The sequence below is a fragment of the Cynocephalus volans genome, chromosome 3, assembly GCF_027409185.1.
Source record: "Cynocephalus volans isolate mCynVol1 chromosome 3, mCynVol1.pri, whole genome shotgun sequence".
NCBI classification, from domain to species: Eukaryota; Metazoa; Chordata; class Mammalia; order Dermoptera; family Cynocephalidae; genus Cynocephalus; species Cynocephalus volans.
The window spans coordinates 2,419,096-2,441,441 of NC_084462.1; the positions used below are offsets into that span (position 1 = coordinate 2,419,096).

Consider the following 22,346-nt stretch of genomic DNA (forward strand, 5'->3'; position numbering starts at 1 on the left):
CTTTCACAACACGTTTACACGGCAACCCGCCGGTTGTCTCCTTCTGAAGTGGAAAAGCCTTCCAATCTCCAAGGAAAGGCAGGAGAAGGTTGATTAGGTGGTCTCTCAACAGGGTAAACGCTGGACTACAAAACCTTGATGCGACCCGGTCCTGACTCTTGTTTCTACTCTATTTCCCAGAGTGCTCAGCGCAATCTCTAAGGACGAAGAAGCAAGCGGATGTGGAAAGACAAATCGGTGCACAGCCCTCTGGGAAATAGTCCTGGCTCTGGCGCGGAGGATTCTGGGTGGGGCAGTCTGAGGAGAGGCACTCGGCACCGGAAGTTGCTGTGAAGAAGCGCGGGTGTGAAGAGTTGAGTCTCCTGCTCCCTCCGGCCTGGGGTCGCCGTTAACCCAGCGGACGGCAGTCTCGAGGTACGGAGATGGCGGGGTGGGTCCGTTGAGCGGCCTGGAGCCTTGGGGACTCGGTCCTTCCTGAGGGTTGACTGAATCCTAATGTGGCGACTTCGGCAAATGGCGCGTCGCCTTGAGCGGTGGGTGTCTTGGTAGAGGCTTGAACCCTTGTTTTGTTGGCCAGGCTCTTACTAAAGTGGTTTATTCACCGGCAGTCCTGAGAGGAGTGATTCTGTTTTATTTCATTTTTTCTGAGGAAACAGGCCGAAGGTGGGAGGTAGGTTACCTGAAGTGGGCAGATCTGCAAATGGAAGTTTTTAACATTTATTTGAGAGCTTTTTGTGTGCCAGGCGCCGTGCTGTTCTCGCATTTTCTCTTCTAACCTCTACAGCAGCACTGAGACATATGTGCAGGTTCTCGGGCTTCTCAGATGCCCTTGGCACTGGGATAATCTCAGGAATCAAGATTTTTTAGATTTTGAAAAGTTGGTAGGGTGCATGTTATATAATTAAGCAACACCCCAGCGGAATCTGGGGCAATTCTTGGGCATCAAATGTTTCTGCAGGGAAGGGTGTGAATTTTCACATTGATAGGCATAAAGACTATATTTCCTGTGGCAATTCAGGTTAAATTTTGTTGTCAGTTTATGCGTGAAGTTCTGCTTTTCAGAGCCTTTTGGTTTGGGGAATCGTAGATAAGGAACTGTGGATTTGTTGTATTCACTCCATTGTGTATGCATGGAAACTAAGGCTCAGAGAAAGTAAATGATCTGCCTATGGTCCCACACTAAGAACTTGCAGGACTCCGGCCTACGATTTTTCAGTCCATAGTTGTTTGGCTTAAGCCTGGATGATCTCGAGTTTCACCTCAGGGCCCCGATTTTTTCTCTCCTGAGGCAGAGAGTACGTGAGATGTGGACAGAATGTGATTTGGAAACTGTAGACAGAAGTCTCAAAACTCAGATGTCAGTGAGGGCTGCAGATACAGTAAATGAGAGAACCTGCCCTGGTGAGGGTTGTGGGGCATAGGGGGGCACTTGCCCCATCTAAAGGGGTGGGGGGAGGTTTAAATGGTCTCTAATGAACTAGCTTTGTGGAAATGCAGACCCAGGGTTGCCAAATCCTAGGATTTTTCAGAAGTGGGATATGTAATTTTTAGGTGGGATTTCCAATTTTCAACTTTGGGACTACTTAAAGAATTTTCTTTCGTAGCATCTCATCTGCCAACATTGTGTGGGCCAAATAAAATATCTTTTGACCGAATTATACTTACCAGTTGAGGCTTAACCGCTGTATGTGAGGAAACTCATTGTTAAGTAAATGTTATCTATTATAGGTTTACCACATTCTCTTATCTGCAGTCACAAAATCTAGAAAGCTCTGAAAATCAAATATATTTTTCACGAATTTGGTATCCATACCTGACCTGAACTGCTGTGGGGTATTTACAACCTCTAATTATCCTACTTAGAAGCATTAAAGTGTTGGATTACGAAATGCTGCCTGCCCACACCACACTGGGATTTCGTTTTTTATATATATTTTTTCTTCACAGTGGGATTTTAACAAAATATGCTGTATTCATATTTTAACGAAATAGGCCCTCCTTATCTGAGGGTTCTGCATTGAAAATATTCAAAAAAATAAAAAATAATACAACAGTAAAAAGTAAGACAAATAAAAAAACTGTAGTGTAACAACCTTTACATAGCATTTATGTTGTATTAGGTATTAAAAGTAATCTAGAGATGATTTAATGAGTACAGGAGGATGTGCATAGGTTATATAAAAACTATGCCATTTTATATGAGAGACTTGAGCATTCGTGGATTTTGCTGTGGGGTGGGGGGTCCTGGAACCAATCCCCTGCAGATAACAGGGAAGAATTTGTGGACCTGTGTCATTGTTAAGTCATATTGCTGCTTTGCCATGGAGAGTGACTTTCAGCACTACATAGATGCATGCTACTTGGAAAATATACAATGAATACAAATGTGTAAAATACCCAGTGATGCAATGTTTTGCATATTATGGGTCAGGAAAATAACTCAGTGGGCAGTGACCATAATTTGTTCTTAGTGAAGTAGAATACAAGAGACTAGAAAAAAAAAAAAAACCACCTTGGTAATCCTACATTGTAAATATTGCTTCATGAAGCTTTTGCTTAGTTACACATGTGTGAGTAGTCGTGATATATATTGTCTTTGTTACTGTGGGCAAAAGAAAAAAAAAAAAGAAGTTGGGGAAATATTGCTGTTGTAGAAATAGCAACAGTTTTGAAGGTCGACTCACCTGGACTCAAATCCTGGAGATGATAAACAGAAATCCCAGGCGCATTGTCCCATTGGTAGAAAGACACATTTATTCTGTCAACAAATATCTTAAAAGCACGTACTGTACACCAGGCACTGTGCTGGTGCTAAGACACAGCAGTGAGCAAGAGGAAGGCCCCACTGGTAAGGTAGTCCATCACCAAATCTCCCAAGCGTGTATTTACTGACTGCATTAAGTGCTAACAATGGTTATGAAGTTGCTTTGAAGGTTCTGAAGCACAATGGAAATGTGGGGCTGGGGTGGTTTCAGTAAATATATTGTCCTTATGATTCCTACAGGGAGACTCACGTTGGGACTCGTCTTCCTACTTCTGGACATTTCAGAGGCTCAGCCAGCACGGACATTGAGTCAACCATAGGCGGAAAGGAGACTTTCTTACACCTCCCTTGTCCTTCCCACAGCCCTTTCAGCCAGGAACATGGAGGGGAAGGAGGAGGAGCTTAAAAGAGGACAGTAGGCCCCACTTGGCTATGACTGAGGTGAGTTGAGGGTCCCTCCATCTTCACCAATCATCCCCAAAGGAAAGCTGGTCTTCCTTTTTTATTTTTAATGGAACATAATTGATACATATCTGTGGGGTACAGCATTTAATATCAATACCTGTGTGCGATATGTGATGCTCAAATCAGGATAATTAGTGTATTCAACATTACACAATGTAATCATTCTTTTGTGGCCCTTTAATAATTTCTTGCTAACCCCTGCTGCTCCTCCCTCTTTTCAACCTCTGGTGGCCTCAGTTTTGTTCTCTCCTTTTGAAAGTTCAATGAATTATTGTGATTGTTGTTAGTTTCTTTTTTTTTCTTCTTTCCTTTCTATATTTGTCTATTTAGCTCCCATTAATGAGTGAGGACGTGAAGTATTTCTCTTTCTGTGCCTGGCTTATTTCACTTAACATAATTTTCTCTAAGTTCATCCATGTTGCTGCGAATGGCAGAATTTCATTCTTTTTTTTTATGGCAGAATAGTATTGATCTTGGTTACCTTTTCCCATTTCATTGTGTCGTCTGAGTCTTCTTGTATCTCATTGAGTTTCCTTAAGATTGCTGCTCAGAATTCTTTTTCAGTCATTTCAAGGGCTTCCTGCTCTATGGGGTCTGATACTTGAAAATTATTGTAGTCCTTTGGTGGTTCATATTTTCTTTTTTGCATTTCTAATATTTCTATGGTGATGTCTGGTCATCTGGTAGAGCAGTTGCTACTTCTTTTACTCTGGCATGGGCTTTGGAGGAGAGAGACTTTCTCCTATAGATGTGTTTTATATTGACCATTGAGTAGGGTGTTTTAGTATTGTTTCCAGGTAGTTGCATAGTGTAGTCTCTATGTGAATACTTTGGCCATATTCAGTGTCAAGGGTTGTGTGTTAGTGCTTCCATGGCCTAGGCTCTGGAGCACTTAGTGATTTCTTGCCAAGATTAGTGACACGGTGTTGGGTTGTCAAGGATGTGGGCAAGTTCTTGAGTTCTTGGGAGAAGTGCCTGGGTGCCTGTTGCTCTTTGGCTTGGTGGGTGACCCTGGGTGGGCTTGTTGGCACCCCAGATAATATCTCATGACCCTGATGGGTGAACAGAGGTATACTGAAACTCCTCAGTTTGAATGGGCAACCCTGTACGGGGTTTCTCTTTCCTCTTTTCTACAGGCATAGGTTCTTCCTGGGTCCTTGCTTCCCCCAGTTAGGAGATGGGTTGGTGGTGGTTGGAAATTTTCTTCCTTTCTATTTGGCTATCCTCAGTTTCTGCACTTTCCAGGAGTTCTGCATGTGTCTCTCCCCAGATCCAGGCAGTCTTGTGGGATGCACACGTACCTCCCACCCCCAGAGGGCTACTGCGGCAGGTGGGAGTGGGGGTGGTGGCGGCATAATTTCCCCTGTGGTTTGGGTCACTGGGTCACAGGTATCGCTCGCTCACCTCTTTCCCCAGTCTCTGCTGGTGATCCTCCTTGTGTCAATGCAGTTCAGTCATTGGTGGGCCACCTGCACAACAGTGGTGGCTGATGTGGCAGTAGGCTGCTCTTGTGGTGGTGGTGTCTGTGGCAATGGTGGGCCACTCTCATGACAGTGCCTGTGCTACTACTGTCTGTTGGTGGGAGCTGCCCTCGGCCTCTGAAGGTCCCCACACTCCTGTCAGCTGTTGGCAGGTGCTGCCCTCAGCCTTTGTTCTAAGCTTGCTATCCCATGTGGCTTCCAAGCTATTTTTGAAAAGTAAAGATCACTTGGGAGCCACCGTGCTGTTGTTGTCATGCTCAGTATCTTTCAGGAATCTCTATTCCTTACAGGATAAAATCCAAGTTTCACAGTCTGTTCCTGCATGATGTGGGTTCTTCCCACCTCTCTGAAATCTTTTGCCATTTCCTCAGACAACCAATGCTCCCTTTTGGCTTTGTGGTAAAATGTTACATTGTACTTTCTCACTTCCGGGCCTTTGTTCAGCTGTGCCCTCTGCTAGAATACCCTGCCCCCCTTTTCTGTCTTGTAATGTCTTATACAGCCTCAAGACCCAGCTCAGTCCCCCAGCCTTCCCTAGGCAGAGTCAGCTCTTCCCCTCTCTGGCCTCCCATAGCACCCCCTGCTACCTCCACTGTATCACAAACCCTCCTAGTTATGGTTTTCCCTGCTTATGTCTGTCAGCCCTACCGGACTAGATGCTCCTTGGGAAGAATCGCTAATTGTGATTCATCTCTGGGTTCCCAAGGCCCAGCACAGGCTCAGCACACAGGAAGCCTCATGAGGTATTTATTGAATGAATGAATGCATGAAAACATTTCTCTACCTGGTAAATATCTACTCATTCTTAATGATCCAACTTGAATGTCCTCCCCTCCAGGAAGCTTTCCCTGACCTTCTCTGGCTTACACAGCCTCTGATGCCTCCCTCTGTCACAGCCCTACCTCCTCATGCTCACTATTGGCCTCCTTGATGTCTCTCCATCAAACTGTGAGCTCTTTGAGGTCAGGGACTAGGTCTGACACATGTCTGTGTCCCCAGCACCCACAATGTGGTTTGGTGCACAGGGGAAATGATTGTTGAATGCATGCTCTGACTTTGTCACTCTCCTGTATAAAACCCTTCCATGGCTCCCCAGTATTCCAGGGATCAAGTCCATGCTCCTGTCTTCCCACCGCCTCCACCACTGTGACCAGGGGCTCTGTCCAGCATAGTCTGGTAGTCTGAGGAAAGGAAGCCCCTCAAGGCCCTCTGTGGTCTGGCTTCTGCCAAAGAAACCTCTTTGTCTCATCCTTCCTGACAGAGTATAGACAATAACAATTTCAACTATAAGTAACAAACCCTGCTCAAACTGGCTTAAACAGTCAGGAGACTATGTAGATCACATAACCGAAAGTCCAGAGTTGGGGCTGGTTTGATCTGCCAGTGTGATCAGGACTCTTTATCATCTCTATCTGTCAGCCCCACTTAGTTTTATTTATTTATTTATTTTTTATTTTAAGAAAATGTAATTTTATTAATATTATTTTTTTACATTCGACGATGTTGTTGCAGAGCAGTTGGGAGGGAGGGGAAGGGGAAAGAAATGGGATGGAGGAAGGAAGAGGGGTGGGATTGATGTCTGTGGCATCCCCCTCATTCCCATAGGGGAGACCAGGGGACTTCCAGCAGTGGCTTGGTCATTGCCGGGCTGGGTGCAGATGTCAGGGGGGTGTGGCAAAAGCCCTTGCCCCCACAACCCCAGCTTGAGAGGCTGGGGCGCTTCCTGCAGCGGCTCAGCTGGTTGCGTGTGTCGGGCGTGGCTAAGGCCCTTGTCCCCCACCGTCCCCCACCCTTGGGACTGGTTGCGGGTGTTCAGGGGCATTGCTGAAGCCCCTGGCCCTCCCCCCTTTCTGGCTTGGTAGACCAGGGGACTTTCAGTCCTTCTAGGTGTTATAGGTTTTCTTTAATGAAATGAGACCTTTACTAGTTAATATCAAACTCTGTCTCTAGTTGTGGGTACTTTGTTTTTCTTTCAGTTCTGTGTTGGATTATTTGCTGTTCCCACCATTTAAACTCTGCACTGGAACTAATTTGTTGTCCTTTGCTTACTTCTAAAATTGGGGAACTTCCTGTGGGACCAGTACTTGAGTTGTGTGGTTTAGCTAAATTGCTGCTTTGCTGCTGATTCTCTAGGGAAGGCTTTCTGTGCAGCTCAGGTTTTAATGGCTGACTTTATAGGTACTTCTGGGTCTAGTGAAATCCAGCATACCTGGGCTGTGTAGAAACTCGGTTTGGGCCTGAGTCTTTTCATCGAACTGCACCCCATGCAATTCTATATTCCTGACCAGTCTTCTCTGAGTGGTCTGACGCTGATTGAGGTGCAGATCAGCTGTCCTTTCTGTGTCCCAGTGTTCCTCCGGTGGTCCCATCTCCACCATTGCCCATGCTCCAAGCACTTCCCATGGGATGGGCTGTGTGCAGGTCCCTTGTGATGACTCACTGGCCTCTGAGTGGCTCCTTTTTTTCAGTTGTTGTGACTCTGACTCCTTGCTCCTATGTGGGTTCATGGGAACCCTATCAGTGGTCTTGCTGGCCTGGGGGCCACCAAGGCCCTCTTCTTCTGTGCTGCATCCAAGCAACTTCATCTGAAGGGCACAGCTGCAGCTTTTGCCAGCTACAGCTCCATGCATTCAGCAGCTCCAGCCTGGAAGTGACTGGGGCTCAAAATGGTCCGAGTGGTTTTTTCTTTCTCTCATCATGGTTTCTCCCACCTTCATGCACTCTGTAGGTCTCTCCTCCTCTTTTCCTGAGCTCTAGTGGCCCTAGCTTGGCTGTCATTGATTTTTTACAGTTGTAAGTTGGTTGATTTGTGGGAGAAAGTGATGCTGGGGACCGTCTCTTCTGCCATCTTGACCGGAAGTCCCCACTTAGTTTTGGCTCCATTTTTGATGTGCTTCTTCCCTTGTCCTAAAACAGCTGCCAAGACTGTGTTTCATTGCCTCATTTTTCAAATATTTATTATGTGCCTACTGTGTGCGGCTTTGTTCTGGGTGCTGGATCTACTCTAGAGAACCAATGAATGTGGTCCCTGCCCTCATTAAACTCACACATTATTGGGAGGTAACACTGTATTAATTTGCTAGGGCTGCTATAACAAAGTACCACAAACTGAGTGGCTTATACAAAAGAAAGTGATTGTCTCACGGTTCTGGTGGCCAGAAGTCTGAGATCAGGGTTCTTTCTGAGGGCTGTGAGGGAGAATCTGTTCTGTGCCTCTCCCCTAGTTTCTGGTGGCTTGCTGGCGATCTTTGGCATTCCTTGGCTTGCAGAAGCATCACTCTGATCTCTGCCTTTGCCTTCACACAGTGTTCTCCCTCTATCTTTACATTGTCTTCCCCCACCATAGTCAGTCTCTTTGTCTTAGTTTCCCCTTTTCATAAGGACATTAGTCATATTGGAATAGGGCACACTCTAATGACCTCCTCTTAACTTGATTCCCTCTGTAAAGAACCTGTTTCCAAGTAATGGCACATCCTGAGGTATTGAGGCTTAGGACTTTGTCATATCTCTTTGGAGGGTTACAGTTCAACCCATAGAAGACAATAAAATACAAGGGGTCTTCAAAAAGTTCATAGACACATTTGTATTATCTTTTAATTCTATTTTTCCATGATCTTTTTGAAGACCCTCATACGTAAGTTAATCACATAGAGTGCAGGCAGAATTAAGAACTATGGAGAAAATAAAGCAGGGAAGGGGATAGGGAGGGTTAGGGTTGGTTTACTATTTTATACAGAGGGGTTGGAGAAGGCCTCATGGAGAAGAGGTGTTTAAGCAGAGAACTGAGGGAGAGGATGTGGGACTCTGAGGTGGGAGAAGGGCAGGTATGTTTGGGGAACAGCAAGGAAGATAGTGTGGCTGGAGCAGAGTGGATGAGTGGGGGAGGAGGTGAGGTCTGAGGGGTAGTTAGGGCCAGATCTTTATGGACTTGTAGACCACTGTATGGACTCTGTCTTTAAATCTGAGTGAGATGGGGCCATGGAAGGTTCAGAGCAAAGGCGGGACAGAACCTGCTGTAGATAGAAACAGGATCCACCCCCCAGCTTGTCTGCCCAGCTCCTGCTTAACATCACTGAGTGGATGTCTGTGTTAGTGTCTTATTGCTGCTATAGCAAATTACCACCAACTTGGTGACCTGAAAACAACAGATTTATTCTCTCATAGTTCTTGCAGTCTGAAGCCCAAAATGAGTCTTATCGGGCTAAAACCAAGGTGTGAGCAGGCCTGGTTCCTTCTGGAGGCTTAAGGGTTAAGAGAATTTGTTCCTTTCCTCTCTCAGCTTCTGGAGGCCACCTTCATTCATTGGCTCCTGGCCACATCACTCCCATCTCTGCTTCTGTCATTACATTGCCTTCTCCCTCCTGTGACTCCTTGTCTCCCTCTCAGAAGGACTGTTGTAGTGACATATGGGACCATCCTAGACAATCCAGGATAGTCTCCCCATCTCAAGATTTTTAACTTAATCACCTACAATGTCTCTTTTGCCATACGAAGGTACTTCAAAAAGTTCATGGAAAAATGAATTAAAAGATAATACAAACATTTCCATGAACTTTTTGAAGACCCTGCATAGAAGGTCACATTCATGGGTTCTGAGGATTAGGACATGGTTATCTTTGTGTGTGTGTGTGTGGGGGCATTTATCAGCCCACCACAGTGTCTAAAGGATATCTCAAACTTTGCCATGTCCTAAGCAAACTAAGACTCTGCCTTGAAAGCTGCTTTTCCCACATATCAGTAAGTGGCAACTCTGTCCTTCCAGTTGCTCAGGCTAAAAACCTAGAGACGTCTTGGGCTCCTGTATATCTTTCACACCCTACATTTTATCTGTCAGAAATCTCATCACTACCATGCTCAAAATATCTAGAATCTCACCACTTCTCACCTCTTCCATTCCTGCCATCATCTTTCACCCAGATTATTGAACTGGTCTTTTTCCTTGACTCCCTGCTGTCCTCCCCACCTTCTGTCTTTTTCCACACAGCAGCCAGAGGAGGATCCTGTTTAAGTATATGCTTAATTTTAAAAAAATCTTTTTGTTGTCAAATAAAGCACAGCTGGTCTATGCAGAAACCCGTACACTTCCAGTGCATGACTTAATGAAAGCGATCACCACCTTGGTCAAGAATGAGAATTTCTTTTGCCACCCACTCTGGAAGTCCTTCATGGGCCCCATCACAAGCCCTCTCCCATCCCCCCAAAGTAACCTTTTATAGTTATACTTTCTTGTGGGTTTGTTAAAATAATAGTTTTATTACCCAAATGCATGTCCCTATTGCCCCATGTTTTGTTTTATTTTTAATGTCTTTTATGTCTCTTATCTTTAGGTTTCTCTTCCTTCCCTTTCTGTTCTTAACAGTTTGTCTTTTGAACAGGAGCAGTTTGACCTGTAGAATTTCTCTCAGTCTGTTTGCTGATTCAGTGCTCGTGGTGCAGTTCAGTTTGTTCCCAGTTGGCAGCTGGATCCAGATGCTTGATCTGTCTCCAGTTCAATCCTTTTGGCCAGACTTGAGGAGGCCCAGAGTGTCCGGTTCTCACTGTATGTGATCCTGCAGTCAGTGATGCTATATCATCCATTTGTTTTTCAGGGGTTGCAAAATGGTGCTGTTCTAGTTCTATCATTTCTTTTTATTTATTAGTTGGGATACTTTGATAAAAAGGCATCTCCCCTCATCTATTTGTCTGCCCAGTGGTAGAGTTCATTTAGGACAGGTGGGATAAATGCTTGATTCTTTCCTTTCATTTGCTAATTTTCAATATAGGGAATTGGTTCCCTGCTGTCATTCTTTAACAATGACCAATTCTTTTATACACACACCTGTGTGTGTGCGTGCGTGCATGTGTGTATGTGTGTGAGAAGCTGTTAGTCTTAGTTTTGCAAGGCATTTTCATGAATGTCAATGTGACACACCCAGACTAAGTCCCATGAGGACAGGAACTGGCTGCATCCTCCTCTGCTGTACCCTGTGCCTGGCACAGGGACTGGCTCACAGCAGGTGCCTGGTCATCATTGGGCTAATGAATGGTCAACAAATGCCACTTGCAGAGCAGCTTCCCAGTGGGCTGGGTCCATGCTGGTTGCTCTGTAGGCATCAGCTAACTTTATTCTCAGAGCAGCCTTATGTTAGAGATGAGGAAGCCAAGCCTTAGAGAGGTGGAATAATAGGGAAGGTCCCTCATAATAGCTAACAGGGCCAGAATTTGAGCTGGGGTCAGTCTGATGGACTCCAAAGCTGAGTCCCTAGCCAGGTGGCCTCCTGGCAGTCATGCCCCAGATGGGGGCTTGTGCTCTGCCAACCCCTACTGACTGTGTGACTTGGGGCAAGCGACTTTGATTCTCTGGCCCTCAGTCTTGTCTTCTATAAGTAGGGGATAATCCTGCCTCTAAAACGAGTCATGCAGTTCAGTGACTTAACAGCACACAAAGTGTTGAGTCCATTTCTGGCACACAGTGAGCTCTTGGTCAAGGAAGGGTCTTTGCAGTCAGATGCCTGGAGTGTTGGGACAGGCAGTGTAAGCTGGGGTGGAATTGCCCTTTTGTCGAGCCCTTCCTATTTGTCAGTTACTGTGCAGTCACCTCCCAGAGCATTTCTGTTGCTACTCATGGCAGCCCTGATGAGATGGAGCTCATTGGTCCCATTTCACTAATGGGGCAGGAATTGGACTCAGAAAGGGCATGTGACTTACTTGCCAACAGTCACCCACAGGGGAGGTAGTGGGCCAAGCCTCAAACCCAAATTGAAGAGAGGTGGTTTTAATTCTTACTTAAAATGTGCCTCTATATGCACACATGCTTGTGTTCCTGTGCATGTGTTGATGGGGGTCTAGAAGGAACACCCCAAACAGGCACAGTTTCACCTAGGTGGAGATAGAGTGGTGGGGGCAGGCTTTCACTTTTTATTGTCAGTCCTTCTCAAGTATTGGAATTTTTGTTCTAAACACCTATTAACTAAGAAGTTTTAAAATGAAGAAAGATGGCATTGCTAAAAGCTGGACAGCTGGTAATGCGCCTTAGATAGCCATGTGGCCTGAAGTGGACCTGGCACCACCTGTGAGAGGGAGGATCTTGCCCATAAAGCTATACTGACTGTATTCAGGCCTCTGCTCTACTGACCAGTTTACAGGAAATGCAGGGGCTAGAGAAGCATCCAGATGACACTGAGAGGAAGCAGTTTACCACATCCAGAATGTGGGACCTTAAATGAGGAGCATGGAAGAATAAAAATAGTACAGGGTACAGCTATGGATTAAAACGTTCAGAGCCATACAGCCAAAGCAGAGCAGGGGCCTCCTTAGATTCTGATTCAAGCAAGGTAGCTGTAAAAATACACCACTGAGATGTCAGACAAATCTGTATACAGGCTTTGGATGTGCTCTAGGTATTCAGTGATACTAAGGAGCTACTGTTAATACTGAGATATTCCCAGGTGAAATCAGATGACCCCTGGGTGATGGATCTGTGGCTGTTAATTACATGCATCTCTCTACCTGTATGTATATTTGAAATTTTCCATAATAAATAAAACTTAAAATCTTGAACAAACGCTAAAAAAAACCAAAAGCAAGAAATAAATGGATTTTAAGATCAAGCAGACCTGGGTTTAAGTTGTCCTACCTGAGTGACTTTGAGTTGACATCTCATCCCCTTTTCCTTGCCTATAAAATATGGGGTGTCCTGTCTCTTACATCTCAAGGTTCTTGTGAGGCTGAGAATGAGATGTTTTTTGCCAAAGGCCTGGCAGATTGAAGGCTGGGGGCCTCCTGAGTGAACTATTGGGCTCTTCCTGACTGTAGGCCCTGAGTGACCAACAGTGTATTGCATTTCAGGAATTTGTAGCCCTTAAGGACGTGGCCATGGACTTCACTTTGGAGGACTGGGAGCAGCTGGGGCTGGACCAGGGGGACCTATTCTGGGACACAGCACTGGACAACTACCAGAACCTCTTCCTGCTGAGTGAGTGTTGCCCCGTCCTCATGAGTGTCGCCCCGTCCTCGTGACTGCCCTGCTCTGTGATCACCTGTGCTCCCTGTCACCTGCAGGATGAAATCCTGTCTCCTGAGATCCTCAGAATCAGCGTGACCTAGCCTAACGGTTCTCAGCTGGCTGACTCTGCCCCCCTCGGGGACATTGGCAATGTCTGGAGACATTTTTTGTTGGGGCAAGGGGTGCTACTAGCATCTGGTGGTGGTACCCAGACATGCTGCCACACATCCAACAATGCATAGGTCAGCCCCGAAACTGAGGCTTTTCCAACCCCAAATGTCAGTAGTGCTGAGGCTGAGAAAACTTGATCTGGCCTCTATCTGCCTCCCTAGCCCCATCTCCACCGCTTTCCTACTTGTAATTATAGCATTCCCTCAAGCTGAAACTTGAGGGTCTTTGCAATCTCTTTCCCCTCTGCCTAGACAGCTCCCAGGTCTTTCCTTTTTTAAGACTAATTAATGTGCAACTCCATTAGAACTCCATACCTCCCTCTGCTGCTCAACATGTTTGTCACTCCATCTCATTCTAACTACTCATTTTATCATCTAGAATGAGAGCTGTGTGAGCAGGGATTTTTTACTTGTTTTGTTCACTGGTGTGTCCCCCAGTGTTTGGAACAAATAGTATATGCTGTAGGGGATTGATGAACAGTCACTAAATTAACACATGAATGAATAGCAGAAGCTGCTTTGTCAGGAGCTGGATTCTATACTGGGTGAGCTTGTAGAACTCTCTTGTTCAATCTTCCAGTTACCCCCACGAGGAAATTGGATTGTCCCTCTTTTGCTGATCATTCTGAAACTGAAGTTCAAAGGGGAGAATCACCTATCCAGTTGTATTGGGGGCCCCGGGAGCAGCCCCAGGTTTGGTGATTCACTAGGAGGACTCACAGGGCTCAGCCTATAGTCAAACTCACAGTAATAATTTGTTACAATGAAAAGACACAGAGCACAGTCAGCAAAGGGAGAAGGCACATGGGGTGGAGTCCAGGGAAGCCAGGCCTGAGCTTCCAGAATCCTCTCCCAGTGGAGTCACATGGGTCATGCTTAGTTCCCCCAGTAATGAGGTGTGACAACACGAGTAAGATCTTGTCCATCAGGGAAGCTCATAATTGCCTCAGTGCCCAGGATTTTTATCAGGGACTGGTCACAAGGCTCCCTCTGCCTGGCATGTACCCAAATTTGAGACTCCCAGAAGGAAGCAGGTGTTAGTGCAAACCATATTAGCACAAACAGTGTAGGCCCAGTGGGCCCCTCTTATCAACTCTGGGGATTCTGGGAATCCTCTGGAAATCCAACCTTGACAGCAGGCCTTTCCCAAGAGAGCAGCAAGGCCTGCTGTGTTCAACTCTTCTGCATATCACCTTACATAGAAAGTGAATGGCAGGCCGGGTTCCAGCTCATGTCTGTGCAGCTCCAAGGCCACGTTACCACAGCTCCCCATCAGTGTCACCTCATCCTTGACTCATTTCCTCTTCTCTAGTTCCTCAATTCTTTTTTTCTAAGCAACAGACGAATACTCTAATAGATGAAAAAAATAAAAGATTAAATACTGTGAAAACTCTCATCTGATGGAATTTCATCACAGTGGGGCAGACTGTCTGCAAACTGCAGCCAAGGTGTGTCGGGTCCGCCACCGGCTGACCCGAACAGCCCTAGCCTTGTTCCTTTATGGTGGGCAAGCTAATGGCCCCGGATTCCTCTTTCCCTCCTGTCCCCTTTGGAAGGAGACGGGGGAAGAGAGCCGTGAAGAGAGGTGAGCACAGCCATCGGCCCCAAACAGCCTGGTTAAAGGGCACTCAGACGCAGCGGGGGTTCTGTTGAGCAGTTCCGTTTATTACCACACAAGCACTTGCTTTTAAAGGCAAATGGGGAAGGGAGGTTTTTTACATAATCTTATCAGCCTAAAGGTCAAGAGAGCATGCATCCTGTCTCAATGCCTAGCTATTGCAACCAGCGCGGAAGCACGTATTTGGCCAATAAGGGCTAAGGCAAGGTTCCCGCAGACACCCCCACCTTACTTCCTCCCGGCTCCGTCTTAGGCTGCCACATTAATACGCCCTTGTGGGCCCATAATGGTGCCGCTTGTAATGTCACTTAAGGTGGCGTTAGTTTTTTTTTTTTTTTTTTTTTTTTTTAAAAAAAGATGACCGGTAAGGGGATCTCAACCCTTGGCTTGGTGTTGTCAGCACCACGCTCAGCCAGTGAGCAAACCAGCCATCCCTATATAGGATCCGAACCCATGGTCTTGGTGTTAGCAGCACCGCACTCTACCGAGTGAGCCACGGGCCGGCCCGTGGCGTTAGTTTTTAAAGCCCGACAAAGGTGTGCTACAGAAGCAGCTTATGGGAGGCCTTATCTCAGTGACTTTTCAGTTTTTAAACTACTACCGACAGTAAGAAATACGTTTATCTCCACTCCCCCTACACACATTTGTATCCATATGTGAGTAGTGTATTCATTTCCTATTGTTGCTATTACAAATACCACAAATGTAGTGGCTTAAAACAACACATGTTTATTATGTCACAGTTCTGGAAGGCAGAGGTTCACAATGGGTCTGACTGGGCTAAAATCATGTTTATAGGGCTGCATTCCTCCTGCAGGGTCTGGGGGAGAATCTTTCCTTTCCCATTTTTAGCTTCTAAAGGGTGCTTGCATTGCCTGTCTCATGGCCTCTTCATCTTCAAAGCCAGCATTGGCTTTTTCTGCACTGTGGCATGTATCCCCCTGGATCATGACTGCTGCCTTCCACGAGTTTGCAGGGGGTTGTGTGGTCCACGGGTAAATGGGGGGTGGCTGAGTAAGTACATGCCTCTCCATTTGGCAAACTGCTATCCTGCAAGGGCCATCATAAGTTCTTTGTGCTCCCAGCCCCAGCTGTCACAGCTCTGATCACCCTGGATTGTGACTGTCTGTGTTGCTCTCTCCTTCTGGACTTGGAACCCTACAGGGCAGGCATCCCTGGAGTTGCCCAGTGCAGCATCTGGCCCATAGGAGCTGTGTGTGGGATAAAGCATTGAAAAGTTAGGGAGAGCCAGAAGGTTCTCACTGAGCATCTGGATAGCCCTCCATGTCCTGGTTGATGATAGTGCTGTTTTCTTCATGTAGACCCCCCAAGACCCAACCTCACCTCCCATCCAGATGGCATGGAAGAGCTGGAGGCCCTGGTGACAGGAAGTCCAGAAGTGACGGACTCTGGTGAGTGGGTGGGGAGGGGTCCACCAGCACCCGGCAGTGGGTGTGGGGAGTGGTCCTTTGTGTACCTTCCATCCTCAGAACCTCTATCTGGAGGCTGTGGCCAGCCCCCCAGCAAGTCTACACAGATGTCTCAATGCCCAGCTTCTGGGCTTCACTCTGCCACTCACTGGCTTCTGTCCCCTCATCCTGGAGAGTCAGGGGTAGGGGTATTGGGACATTTAGGCAAACTCTAACTCTGGCATGCCTGCCCTGTCTATGTCCACCTTAGTCTTCAGCACAGGGCTGTTCTGCTTTCCCCTGTTCCCACCTTTTTTCTTCTAGACTCAGCAAGGGAAAGCCTTTTATTCTGAGTTGGTCTCTCTACCTTCCCTTCCTTGTGGCCCCTGAGCATGTGGACCCCTGCTCTGCCTCTTTTATTTCCCTTTGTACTGGTCTATCCCTCCCTCCTGGCCCTGGGGAACAGCAGATGGCTACATCTGGGAGTAACTCAAGGCCTGAATGCTGCCTAAAGCATTTACTCTGCCATCTCCCAGGCCATGATTCTTCCAGGTGGATCAGGTTAGGGGGTGAGGATTCTGGGGATATTACCCCTGGTGGAGACATCCCCAGTGGGAGAAAGCAGAGGCAGGTGCTTGCCCAGGCACAGGAGGCTTCTCCCCCCGTTACTTTATTAACATGAGAAAGAGGATCCCTGAACCAGAGACCACAGGAGTCTCAGGCTGCACCCCACTCAGTCAGTTCTGCAGCTCTAGCTCATTTCTTGGCCCACTACCCATGAGTTCATGAATGTGAGCCCTCTGCAGCTTCCTATTCAGTACGCCAGTGTTACATGTGGGTGACTGACCCAGACACAGGCTTGCGCAACCTCTGATTTCTGTGTCTGTCATCTCGATGTGTAGGCTCTTCCCAAGCATAACAATCCTGTTGCATTGTTATCATTAATGTCTCTTTCCTCCCTTAACAGTGCACTTCTCTAGGAAGTAGACTTTAGCTGATTCATCCTTGCATTCCCAGCTCCCAACACCATGCTTGGCACATACGTAAGAGGTGCCTGTTACATGTCTATCGATGCATTCCAGGTCTGGGGACCAGCATGAGCAAAGGTATGGTGAGGAGAATGAGCCAGATACTCGTGGGAGACAGCAGTGGCTAGGGTGACAGTTCAGGGCAAGACATGGTTTTGGAAGGCTTTAGTTTGCAAGTTTCAGTTCCAAGCTATGAGACATGGAGTAGTCTCACAGATACTCAGTAGATGGTGAGCAATGAAATTGCAGAAGGAACAGGCTGGAAAAGTGTGATGCTGCTGCAAGATGGAGGAGAGGAGAGAGGGGCAGATTAGAGGCACCCAGCAGAGCCAAGACACTCATTTTAGAAAGGATACCAGAGAGTGCATGACTTGATAGTTAAGAGTTGAGGGTCAGATGGGTTTGAGTCCTCACTGTGCTGCTTTCTTGGCTGTAAAAAAAAGAGGTGTGCCCACCATACAGAGGGCTATGTGAGTAATTGCAGGTACACCTGAGGTGCTCCTGCCCATGAGCAAACACACCACAAATTAGAATGATTCTGTCCTGTGAGTGTTTCCTATGGCTGCCTCTGTAGCAGGCCCACTCTGACACTAAAGACGCAGATGAGCAATGAAGGGTCCCCATCAGAGAGCTTGTTCACTATTTGGTCAGATCCAGTCATAAACAGTTACAGTAGAGAGTGGTACAAGTGCTTGGCTGTTCAGAGAATGCTGGGCAGGGCTCTCAAAGCAGGATAGGATGTGGGATTGGCAGGAAAGGCTCTCAGAGGAAGGAGATACTCAAGCTGGATGCAAAAAGACATAGAGGAGTTAGTCCAGGAAGGGCAGCCCAGCATGAGGAACCAGTAAATGCACAGAAGAGAAAGTCTGTTAGATTAAGGAAAGTGGAAGAGTTCTGTGGTACCAACACAAAAAGTGCTGGGCTGATATGCCTGCATTTCTCTTTAGGCAAGAAGCCATGGAAGGGTTTAATTGCGGGGAGTGATGTAGTCACATTTGTTCATTACAAAGCCCCTCAGTGCTAGTGTGGAAGACTGGAAATAGAGATGGGAGGCCAGCAGGAAGCCTGGGGCCAGATGGGAGTTGATGATAGAAAGCACGGGAATTGAGATATTTCAAAGGAGACCCAACACAAGGTAGTGCCTAAGTCTAGGAAGGGAGGAAAGTGGAGGTTGACTTCTTGGATTCTTGTGTGGTGCTGGGCTTCTCTGGGATGGGCTTCTCTGGGCTGCTTCTTTCAAGATGTAAGGAGCAAGATTTTAGTGACAGTGCAGGAAAGAGTGGAGGGGAGGAAGGAGGTGAGTCTGGGAGACTTTTTAGGTAACTTAGTCACGTAGGTATGAGGGTGATGGTAGAAGCTCTCCTTCTCTGATGAACCTCTTGAGGTTTCCCGGCTCCCCTCTTGGCCCTCCTGGGAATGGGCTCTGTTTTCTGTGATGCCAGTTCCAGATGGGTCACCACTTTCGGCCCCTTCTCCTTCATCTCCTTGACAGACAAGTGGGACTCAAGACCCATCATCTGTACTCCTTGTCCTCCTTGTCACCCCACAGCTCCTGTCTTTCTCCACTGAGGAACAGGAGACATTTGCACTTTCTCTGTCTTTCAGGTATGGCTGAGACTAAGAACTCTCCTCAGAAGGAGGGTTTCTTGGAAGAAGGACTCTCCCAGGAGATTATGGAGACACTTTCCAAGGATGGGTTCTGGAACTCCAATTTTGGAGACAACTGTATAGGCGAGAGCTGGTTAGATAGTTTATTAGGAGATCCCGAAAGCCTTCTGAGATCTGACACTGTCACCAACAAGGAAGGTCCCACAGAATGCAAGAGTCATGAATTCAAGAATGGCCTCAGTCCTGGTAACCTCCTTTCCACAGGAGAAGACTTTGTAACGTGTGATATTCCCAAAAAGAACCTCACACCAGCTAAGTCTAAGAAATGTAGCCTCACACCAGCTAGGTCTAAGGAATTTGGCTGCTACTCAGACCAGAGTCAGCAGGATTCTGTCCAGGAAGGGGAGAAACCATATGAGTGCAGTGAATGTGGGAAAAGCTTCAGCCGGAGCAGCCATCTTATCCAGCACCAGATTATCCACACTAGGGAGAAACCCACTGTACATCAAGAGTATGAGAGAGGTTTCCAGAGTTCTTGTCTATTTGTGCATCCAGTGACTCACATGGGCTATAAATCCTATGTGTGTAATGAATGCGGGAAAACTTTTAGTGAGAATACACACCTTCTGTGGCATCAGAAAATTCACACTGGAGGAAAACCTTGTAAGAGTCAAGATGGTGACTGTCCATCTGGTCACAGAGCACAGACTGTTGAGTGTCCGAAAACTCACCCAAGTGGTAAGTCCTACAAATGTAACGAATGTGGGAGGACTTTCAGCCGGCCCTTTCACCTTATTCGGCACCAGAAGACCCATACTCGCAAATGCTATGCATGTGCCAAATGCCAGGAGACCTTCAACTTGAGAAAACACCTCATCCAACATCAGAAAACTCATGCTACCAAAACTACCTCTGAATGTCAGGAGTGTGGGAAGGCCTTTAGGCGGAGCTCGTCACTCATTGAACACCAGGCTGTTCACACGGGAGAGAAGCCTTATAAGTGTAATGAATGTGGGAAACCCTTCAGCCATCCCTCCACCCTAAAGATCCATCAGAGGATTCACAGTGGAGAGAAGCCTTACAAGTGCTCTGAGTGTGGGAAAGCTTTCTGCCGGAACACTCACCTTAATGAACATCGGCGAATTCATACGGGCTATAGACCCCACAAATGTCAGGAATGTGTCAAGAGTTTTAGCCGTCCCTCACACCTGATTCGGCATCAGTCCATTCACACCATCAAAAAGCCCTACCGCTGTGCTGATTGCAAGGAGGCCTTCAGCCATAATGAACACCTTGTGCAACACCAGAAAATCCACACTGTCAAAGCCCCCTATGAATGTCAGGAGTGTGGAGAACGCTTCATTTGCAGCTCAACCCTGAATTGCCACGAGAGCGTTCACACCAAAGAAAAACAAAGATTTGACATGAGTGGGAAAACCTTGGATCAGAACCCAGAACAGAGAATGCTTCCAAGGCTCAATGAAAAGCGCTTTAAATGTAGTAAATGTGAGAAAGCCTTTAGCCACAGCAAGTACCTAACTCAGCACGAGAAGATTCACACCAGGGTAAAGGCCTTTGAGTGTGAAAAGTGTGGGAAAGCCTTTGGCCAGAGTATACAGCTCATTCGCCATCAGAGAATCCACTCTGGGGTGAGGCCACGTGAATGTGGTGAGCGTGAGAAAGCCTTCATTCACAGCACCTCCCTCATTGAACATCAGTTCTCCCTCTCAAGTGAGCAACCCTTTAGATGTAATGAATGTGGAAAGACCTTCAGTCAAAGCACACACCTCTCAGAACATTGGTTAATTCACACCGGAGAGAAACCATTTAAATGTAACAAGTGTGACGAAGTCTTCACGCAGAGTAACTACCTCATTCAGCATCAGAAAACTCATGCTGACAAGAAGCCCTTTGAGTGTAAAGTATGTGGGAAAATATTCCGTCAGAGCTCATGCCTTTCTAAGCATCAGAGAGTTCACACAGGGGAGAAGCCCTATGAATGCAGTGACTGTGGCAAAGCCTTCAGCCTGGGTGCTCTACTCATCCGACATCAGAGAGTTCACACTGGAGAAAAGCCTTACATTTGTCAGCAATGTGGGAAAGCCTTCAGCCAGAGCTCATGCCTTTCTGTTCACCAGAGGGTTCACACTGGGGAGAAGCCCTACGTGTGTGGCAAATGTGGGAAAGCCTTTGCCCAGAAAGCAAATCTAATGCAACACGATAGAATTCACACCGGGGAGAAGCCTTATGCCTGCAATGTGTGTGGCAGAGCCTTTGGCCTCAGCACCCATCTCAATCAGCACCAGAGAACTCACACCCAGGAGAAACCGTATCAGTGTCAACATTGTCAGAGAGCCTTTCAGAGCTGCTCAGGTCTCAGCCGACACCAGCAAGTTCACGCTCAGAAGTAGCAAGCAGCAATACTGTCTGTGGCCACTGGGTGGCAACAGTCCCAAACATCTGAACATGTTCATCTGAGGTTGAAACCATCACGTTGTAAGCTTCTCTTCCCCCAAGTAAATAAACCTATTAATAAAGTTTGGTTAGAAAGTTTGCACATATGAGTCTCATTAAAACAGTGAAAACACAAAAATTGAGAAGCCATATAACTTTTGAATTTAGAGTTAGATTCTGGAGCCAGTTTGCCTGAGTTAAATTCCACTTCTGCCATCTGCTACCTAAGTGACTGGGAAGGTCATAAAATCTCTCAGGGCTTCAGTGTCCTCATCTGTAAAACAGGCATGATAATATTTACCTACCTCAGAGGGTTGCTGTGAGGATTAAAGAAAGAAATGTAAAGCACTTAGAACTGGTATTGTGCACATAGTATTCACTCAGTGTGAGCTACAAATATACTTTTTTATATTAAAAGAAAAGAATTAGTAACCTATCTCTTTATTGCAGTTAATGCGTTTTATTAATATTATGCACGGCTTTTAAGTTTTCCTTTTAAAAAGTTTTCTCCAGCACCTTACTCTAAATGTCTAGCCTTTTCCTTCCTTCCATCTATCTGCTCTGTCCTAGTTTTTTAACTAATCCACAGAAAGCCAAGAAGAGCATGTAAACCCAACCTCCCAAAGCTCTCACTCAAAGAGGACTCCCCCTCCCACAAACACATGCTACCTCTTCCTCCATTTAAAGCCGTTATACAATATGAGACCTAATTTGTCATGGCAGTTAATGATACTGAACACAGCTGGATTCAGTTATGATAGCTGCATTGAGTGTTGTCACACAAAATGCAACCTATAGGGAAGATGTGGTTGGGGGTGGAAATCATGGTGTATGGAAGCGATTGCTGGAATGTTCACCGTTCACCAGTTATCCAAGCTGGCTACTCACCAGGTGCTTTGCTAGGCTCTGGGCCAGGGAATACCAATACAGTAAGCGCTGCCCTTGCCCTGAAGCTTCTGGAATCAGAAAGGGAAACAAATGGCCCCATTTTCATAGAGGATCAGTGTTAATTGACAAGTGACATCTTAAAAATGCCACATCCCCTCATGTCACAGAAAGTCAAGGACCACCAGATACCCAGTGAGATGATCCTGTTGGAGCCCTTGGCTCATCTTGGCCAAGCCTGTTCCAACAGCTGGTGCTCCTCTTGTGGAATCACATGACCAGCTTCTTGACAGTGCCTTGTCAGCTCATAGCTTTTGTGCCCTACCCAGTAAATGACCCAGTCACAAGTTTGCTGAAGCACAACACAATCTTATGAAAACTCTGAACACTGACACTTTGGATATCTTTCATGTTTTGGGTGCTTAAAATAGTTTGGGGATATGTGCTCTGTACTCTTGGGCTTTTTAAACCTTGCACTTT

General features: G+C 46.6%; 1 protein-coding gene across 2 annotated transcripts; it reads left to right on the forward strand.

Annotated features, from left to right (window-relative positions):
- The first annotated feature begins 189 nt into the window (after positions 1-189).
- Positions 190-21,082, forward strand: ZNF473 (zinc finger protein 473). 2 transcript variants are annotated; one of them, XM_063090680.1, is made up of 5 exons: positions 190-414; positions 3,005-3,205; positions 12,538-12,664; positions 15,805-15,894; positions 18,525-21,082. In XM_063090680.1, the coding sequence occupies exons 2-5, from the start codon at positions 3,197-3,199 to the stop codon at positions 20,936-20,938; spliced, it is 2,640 nt and encodes an 879-aa protein (XP_062946750.1). In that variant the 5' UTR covers positions 190-414; positions 3,005-3,196; the 3' UTR covers positions 20,939-21,082. The 2 variants fall into 2 exon arrangements, with proteins under 2 accessions (XP_062946750.1, XP_062946751.1); XM_063090681.1 differs by having other exon boundaries at positions 3,128-3,205.
- The last annotated feature ends 1,264 nt before the right edge of the window (positions 21,083-22,346 follow it).